The sequence below is a fragment of the Propithecus coquereli genome, unplaced genomic scaffold (genome assembly GCF_000956105.1).
Source record: "Propithecus coquereli isolate 6110/MARCELLA unplaced genomic scaffold, Pcoq_1.0 Scaffold76, whole genome shotgun sequence".
Lineage (NCBI taxonomy): Eukaryota > Metazoa > Chordata > Mammalia > Primates > Indriidae > Propithecus > Propithecus coquereli.
Window position 1 is genome coordinate 2252723 of NW_012153729.1, and position 8264 is coordinate 2260986.

At 41.4% G+C, this 8264-nt stretch overlaps 1 protein-coding gene across 1 annotated transcript in view; it reads left to right on the plus strand.

Annotated features, from left to right (window-relative positions):
• The window catches only part of MAP2K6 (mitogen-activated protein kinase kinase 6), a 109795-nt gene that overhangs the window by 71794 nt on the left and 29737 nt on the right, over window positions 1–8264 (plus strand). The window contains exon 2 of the mRNA XM_012662246.1: window positions 6646–6712. Within this exon, the coding sequence (XP_012517700.1) occupies window positions 6646–6712 (67 nt within the window). The remainder of the gene's footprint in view (window positions 1–6645; window positions 6713–8264) is intronic.

The following is an 8264-nucleotide window of genomic DNA, read 5'->3' on the forward strand; positions in this document are numbered from 1 at the left end:
TTTGTAGGGATGGGATCTCGCTCTTGCTCAGGCTGGTCTCAAACTCCTGAGCTCAAGCAATCTTCCTGCCTTAGCCTCCTAGAGTGCTAGGATTACAGGCATGAGCCGCTGCACCCTGACTATCCAAAGCCTCTGTTTTGAATGAAACTCTGTCAGCTTAGTTGGTAATTGCTGTCCCCAGCAGCTGAGGGGCTGGGACAAAAGTGCACCAACATAGTATCCACCTGCAAAGGTCCTTTTTGGATGGTTTCACCGTCAGCGGTCAGATTTCAGGTGTGGCTCTAATGACACAAACACAATGTGAAAAATGTGAAATTTTAAGAATTTTTAGTGCTTACAGACCCTGCAGGGTACTGGAAATCACACACACACACACACACACACACACACACACAAAGTCAGAGAGCACGGGGCAGGGGTTGGGGGGGACCCATGGCCCAATGCCTTTATTAGGTACAGGGTGTTATCCAAACAGATTTCTTGTGGGGAGCTTTAATTGGGTTTCAAGCAAGTAGGCACTAGTTCCAGAAGGTTACACTCTGAGAGGTGGTCACTTTATATTCAGGGGCACATGTCTGCATGGTCAGTTTAAAGGCAGTGGCAGGAAAGCAGGGAGCCCAGCCTTCTAAGCAGGAGAGATACCACTAAGTGTTATCTCTGACCACCAGCTGGAGCCATTCCAATGGGGTATGGTATTGGAAACTGTGTCAAGGGTGGCTGAACCCTGCTTCTGGTATGAGAATATTTAACTTATATTTAAAAATGGATGCTGAGACAACATAAAATTATAAGCACTGGCTACATTCACTCCCAGAACTGCTGAGTCTATAGACCTGGAGAAGTTCCCATAGTCAGTGGGAATAGAGAGTATGGCTCAAGATTGATGAAATGTTTGAAAAATGTAATTTTAGCATAAGTAACACAAAAGAGGAAGAACAGAGGGCAACATTTAAAAAATAAGATGCCTAGATGCCCATAAAGAGGACATTCCACTTAGCTCATATTTTAAAAATATAAGCACAAACACAGAAAAGAGAAAAAGTATTTATTGAGCACCTATATTATGCCAGACACAGCTAGACTTCTTCACATACATTGAGTTAATCGAGTCTCTCAATGACCTGGGGAGATTGTACATCATCTCCAGTTTGCAGGTGTGGAAACTTAGTTTAAGATAAGAAATGTTCTCAAGGTCACATCCTTAAGTGGCACAGCTAATATGTGAAATGGCGTCTTATTGATGCTTAAAAGTTTGTGCTACGTCCCCTCCATTCTGGGTTGTTCTTTTTGTTTGTTTGTTTGTTTGTTTATTTGTTTGAAGAGTTCAATACGAATGTACAAAACAGTTGAGAAAAGAACAACAAATATTCAGTCAATAGATATACAATGTGCAGGCTCTGGGCAAAATCATTGCCATGAAGGAACTTACATTCTAGTGGGGAAGATAGATAATAAATAACTAATAAATAAATGCAAAAATAAATAAATACCAAAAATAAAGTAAGTATAGATTGTGAGAAAAGGTATGAGGAAAATAAATCTAAGACGGTCACGGAGATCTATTTTAAAGAGAGTGGACATTTTAAGCCAAAATATCAGAGTTTTGGCACAATTGCTTTGAGCTCATGTTGTATTCCAGCCCCTGTGTGAAATGCTGGAATGTGAAAGCAGTGATGTGTTGACAGTGATCCTTAGGCTGTGCTCAGGAGGGTCTGGGAAGGTTCTGAATCTGGAAGGCTGAGTTCTAGTCCACAAGAGGGCTAGAGCCCTCCAGGCAGAAGGCAGTAGTAGCAGTTCCAGAAGGTTACACTCTGACTGAGAGGTGGTCACTTTATGTTCAGGAAGGGGACATAATGGGAAGTTTATGTATGGGGAGAGGTAAGGTCCTTGAAGATTCATTCTGACTCCTTGAAATCAAAATGAATGCCAGTTTTAAAATGAGCTCTTCTCACGCACGCTACCTTGGTGATGGGCACACTTACAACTGTGACTCAAACTGCACAAAAACAAAACATGTAATCAAAACGTTTGTACCCCCCTAATATTCTGAAATTAAAAAAGAAAATTTGGCAAGACTCATCTTGCCATTTGGAAACTAGTAAATTTTTGTGTGTATGAACTGTGTAGTATATTTTTATTAGGCTTCTAAAGTCAATGGTTACAAAATTCATTTAACTTTGGTTACGTACTATATACTCAGTCTTGGTCATCCACATAAAACAATCTCTTATGTCAAATAAATAAACAAATAATAAAATAAAATGAGCTCTTCAGCTTTTCTTCCTTAAACTTTATGTAATTCCAAAGAAATGTGTCCTGCTGCTTGGAGTCCCAGTGGTGTGAGTTCCAGTAGTTTTGGGGGATGGGATGGTCCCTGTCCACTTCCACGTCGCTCTTGTAAAGCCAGCTTTCTCCCTGCTCTCCCCTCCCTCTGCCCTGCTCCATTAGTTGCTTTGCATGTGATCATTGCAATTTAATAACATCGAATGACAATTCTGTGCTGATTTTATTGCCAACTAGCCTTGGAACTCAAGCCTAGATGCAAGTAGTAAGGAGAGGGCAGCCAAGGCCTCCAGGTTGCCAGTTACTTGGCTAGAAATCCATTCATATTGGGAAACAGATTTTTAAAATAAATTTGGCACTGGAAGCACTGCCATCCTTTGTGAAGCTGTGTCAGTAATCGTAAACCCTCATAATCATGCCCCCCAACTCTCAGCCAAGCTGACAAATATTTAGGCATCAGCATGTCCTCACGATGCCACCTTCTGTTGACCGTGTGGGCTTCTCGTGCTGTTTGAGTTGGCACCGGAACACGGTCTTCTGTTTTATGTAATAAGGAACATCAGAGAAGCCCTTTGTGCTCACCATCTGCAAGTGGGTGCTGAGCAAGACCTCTTGTGTACCCCATCATTTTCGGTACAGTCAAAGCTAGTGAACATTTCTGTGGCCTGGTAAATATTTTCTAACTCTTGGCAAGGTTTTCTTTTTTTCCAGTACCATTTTTGCTCCAGGACAGGATTCTAACGACCCAACTTTAGTTTAAGATGAATTTTGCAAATACATGTGTGTGGTGGGACTACAGTATTTTCAGAGAACACAGGCATGGGTGTGACATGGGCTGATGCAATATAGTGCCGCATGTGCCCAATGAGGCTGACGAGGCTTACCCCTTGCAGATTGTACCAATAAGAGGGCAAGGCTTGTTGAGATCTGCAGAAATACACAGAATTCTATCTTTCTGAGAAGGCTTGTTGCTAGCATGTGACATCATATAGAGCCTATTTTCTGACTTTTTTTCTTTTTTGCTTTAGAATATCAAGGGAAAAGACCATTTAACAGAGTTAGCCACTTAGCTTTATTATTCATATCGCTCCCTCCCATTAATTTTTTTCTTCAAACACAGTGTTCAGTGTCAGCGTCAGGTGTTGGCAGCCTTCCTAGGGGGAACAGATTGCTTTGAAATAAACACAGCTGGAAACTTACCACATATTGTTTTTCTTTCTTTTAAGAAATGAAAGAGGCATTTATAGAAAGGCCGGAGAACACTGTGCTGTGTCCAGAATTACTTTATAGATTTATTCCTCCAAGTCTGGTTAATGATTAATGTCATGCCTGCCTGGGTGTCCAAATGGACCCACTTCCCTTCTCCCTTCCTGAAGCTGCAGTTTCCCCGGGAACAATGAATCTGCAGAGGTTTGCTGCAATCCGAACTTGAGGAGGGGGTGGAGTCTGCTCAGTTCTGTCTCTCCCTGTGGAAGTGTGGTCTTTGGAGCTAAGCAAAGAATGACTTCTGTGGGGTTTTCTTCTGCTGGCCTTCCTTGCAGCCTTGAAAACCTCATCAGAGTCGCTTCTGCTGGCTTCTTGCTGTGCTGCGCTGTCAGAGATGGGCAAGTAAGTGAATTATGGAATGTTGGCATGTGTGCTTGTGATTTCTATTTTATTCGAGCAACTTTTTAAAACGAAGGCAGTGTATTTTCTAACAGTGTAATTCCACTAGGTTTTGTGTCTTCTGGAACTGTTTTTTCTTGTTGCTGTCAGGGGTTGGTATGCTTTGAAATATTGGGCTTAAGAAAACTTTGCAGACTATGCAAATTTCCAATTTATGTGTAGTCAGGGGTCTGGAGTCTGGAGGTAAGAGGCAGGTAATTTCACCCAGGAAGCAGCAAATTTGGGGTAAGAGTGATCTTGATATGGCTGTAGAAGGCTGAGTATAAAGGTGATGAGGGGAGAGAACCAAGGGTCTTCTGCTTGGGAGACTTTATTATTGTTGTTTATTCCTTGGGTTTCTGTACCAAAAGGTTCTCTCTCCTTCTCTCTCTCTCTCTTTCTCTCTCTCTCTCTCTGTCCCCCTCTCTCCCCCCTATTTTTTTGTATAGACGTTTTGTTGATTTCTTGGATTGTAATATAGTAATTAATTGCTATTAAGAATTGCCATTAATCAATTGCTATGTTAAGGTTTTTCAAAGGAAGTTTCCTCAATAAATAGATGTATCTCTGTACATCTAGTAAGAACTGAGTTTGAAATAAAGACAAGAGAGATGTGGGAATTTAAGAGTAACGTCTGCTTTTGGTTTGCTTTAGTGGCAACTGGGAACCTTTTCTCACAGGCCAAATATATTTTACTTCAGTTTGGTCTTGTTTTATTATTGAGAACTATTAGGATTGCATCTGTTGGGATTACCTGAATTACCTGTCACCTGTACTGCGCTGGGAATGTGTATGTAGTTATCTGAACAAGTTGAATCTGTCATTCATTCCTCACTGGAGTATTTCATTTAAAATAGCATTCCCTAGTTATTTGACTGAAGTCCATGAATGGGAATTGTTGGAATTAGGTCATATATCTATTTGGATTATCATAGTTGGGTATAGCACCTAGCATAGGTCCTGGTACATAGTAAAGCTCTATGTATTGGCAAAAACGGGCTAACTTAGTAACGTGCTGAATGGTCATCTGAGCTCCAAGGGCAGGAAAGTGAGTGGTGCATTTTGAACCTTATGAAATGCATAGGTAAGCCCAAACGAGGAGAGAATTGAGAAAGCCTGTTATTAATATAATGAAAGTGATCCTAAAAGGCTTTCTCTATGTTGATTACTGCCAATCATACTTTTTTCCTGTCTTTGTACAACTTGGCAGAATTACTCTAGATTTTAGATTTTGAAGAAATAGAAAGAAAAGACCCCCTTATACATTACACTGGGCTCTGATAATATGGCCGATTCTGTTTGTGAATTTCTTAAATGACGTTTTTTTAAAAAAAGAGACTGTGCAGATTGGTTTTCTATATAATTCTACTTAACAGCTACTTAAGGTATCTCAGTGTTCTTTCATATACATTATCTGCTCTGATTCTCCCATCAGTCCAATGAGGTTGGTGTTGATGTTACTTACCCATCTTACAGTTGAGAAAAGCGAAAGTCAGACGAAAAGTGATTCCAGAGGTTGCTTGATGAATGGAAGAACCAGATGTAGGCTGGTTATTTTAAAACTCAAAGTCCCGTGTTCCCTCCACCTCATACCCTCTCTGGTCATCTCTAAATTTCCTCCATCGTGGAATAGTGGGAAGAACTTCGACCTGGGGGTCAGGAGACCCAGATTCTGATTCTGATTGGGTCATTGCTGGCTCTGTGATGTTGAGCGAGTCACCGAAGTCTTTGTATGTCATCTTGCTTCCAGGAGTTTACTTCATTTGATTTTTCAGGTTTCTTTGTAGCTTCAGGGTTTATCCAGGGCCTTATCCAGGGTTTGTGTCCTCTCTGAAGTGCTCCCCTGCAATGTAGAGAAGAGGTGAGAAGGTAGCATTCTTTTCAGGCATTCTATTCCGTTCTGCTTTGATTTCCCCTGCCCAATGCCAAAAGACACAGGATCTCCGTAGATGAGGGAAATCTCAGGCCCTTACAAGTCTGTCTGCTCTGATCTGCTTCCTGAGCTGGCATTTCTCAGTCTGTTCTTTTTTACTCATCAACAAAAGTATTTGAGCCAAATTCTCTTGTAGTTTCAGCCCAGGAATGAACAACATCAGGTTACATTCCCATCTGGCCTTAAAAGAAGTGATAACCTCCTTGCATAAATCCATCTGTTATCTTAATCCTTTCTGGAACGGGGCACATGTAAATAAATATTACTCTCTATGCCTCTCTTAGGTTTCTCAACTTATGGCAGGTGGTTAAGGAAACGGCAGGATAGAACAGTGGAAAAAATTTTCTTTTTACTTTACTTCCACTGCTAACTGTAGCAGTTGTTCACAGACCAATTTAGAAAATTGTGGGATACTGAGATAAGGGTGACTACATTTTACTGACATTAAAAAGAAAGGAAAAAAAAAGCTATAATCAACAGTGTTTGCCTTAATCATTATTGTGTAAAAGAAAAAAACAAAGAAGTTGGAATGACAAACTCTCAGTAGGGAGAAAGGATATATCTTCCTAGGAAAAGAGAGCTGACATTCTTCTCCTGACATTTTCACCCTGGGCTAATGAAAAACCTCATTCATGACCACATACTTCCTGGGTAGGAAGTGGTATTCTGGACGTGGAGATGAGAACTGCATGCCTAGGTCAGCTCTTTTTCTGTGCTGCAGTCTCTGCCCTTGCTTTCTTGCTGTGATTTAGACCTTAACTTTGTCTTTACATCTTTCCCCACAGGCAAGAAGCGAAACCCTGGCCTTAAAATTCCGAAAGAAGCATTTGAACAACCTCAAACCAGTTCCACGTAAGTTGGCAAGATCATCATTTTAATCCAAACGACTCTACTTTACAGATTTCAAATGGGGGTTCATTTCTGGACTGGTGAGCAGTGCCTTGACTTTGGAAATAGTTATTAGAAAGAAGAGCCAGCCCTTTAAGTAGAAAGCTATTTGCTCACTGTTCTGAGACCTGAAATACTGATACTTCCTCTGTGTTGAATGGGTAGCTTTGAACTCAAGTGTCTCAGATTATTGGTTGAGGAAGAATTGAATGACACATGCATTTGGCAGATGGAGTCCTGCGTAAGCTCAGAGAGATCCGTGGCTGTGGACTTCCTTGCCTTTTCCCTGTAGATCTGAGCAAACAAGCAATCCCTGTGAGAGTCACTACTATTATATAAAACTTGGGTTGAGATGGAAAGATGGTATTTGGTGAGCACCCACATCCTGACACCTAAATACTGTCCCATGTAAACAGAAGGCAAAATGAGGTAAAGGAACACTTCTTTATTAGCTGAGGTTTGGGCACCAATCCCCAAGTCAGCTCAAGTACTAGTGAAGGACACCCCCTCTATAAGCCTCTTTTTTTCTTTTTTTTTTGTCTCTTTGTGTGGTGGGGAGGGTACTTCCTGTCCAGCTGGAAGTATGACCACTCACCAAAGCATCTGTAAGGGAGGAATGGAAATTCCAAGGAAATAAATCACAATAAAGGTACTCAGAGACAGAGTAAGTGCAAAAAGAGGACATCCCAACGGAAGCATGAGTATTTAAGGCTTTTGCTCATGTCTACAAAAGTGCCTCCCTTTGATTTTGATTGTGATCTTTTTTTTTTTTTTTGAGACAGAGTCTCACTCTTTTGCCCGGGCTAGAGTGCCATGGCGTCAGCCTAGCTCACAGCAACCTCAAACTCCTGGGCTCAAACGATCCTCCTGCCTCAGCCTCCCGAGTAGCTGGGACTACAGGCATGCGCCACCATGCCTGGCTAATTTTTTCTATATATTTTTAGTTGTCCGATTAATTTCTTTCTAATTTTAGTAGAGACGGGGTCTCGCTCTTGCTCAGGCTGGTTTCGAACTCCTGAGTTCAAACAATCCACCTGCCTCAGCCTCCCAGAGAGCTAGGATTACAGGCGTGAGCCACCGCGCCCGGCCCTTGATTGTGACCTTAACTGTGATCTATCCCATCAGAAAGCACACCCCCTACTGTTGGGGTGTGCTCTGAGAAATGATCATGACTAGTGTGAGACTTTGCTAGGGCCATTGATCCTTGCATTCCATGCAACAAATATGAAAAATGTTTTCCATGGAAGAGTTTCCAAGGACAGAGCACAGTGGAGGACGACTCTTCAATGTTCTGAACTCTAGCTCAAGGGGTTAAACTCAGGTTAGAATGTTCCTTTTATGAGGATCTGCAGGAGGAAGTTCTTCCCATACTTAGTAGCAAGATAGTTTTTTTTTTTTTTTAAACCTGCGGACCTGTGAACTGTATAATTACTATTTTTTCCTCTCTGACTGGTTTCTTGAAAGCTTAGAGTCAAATATGTGGCCTACTTGTACTATCTGTATTGGACTTTATGGG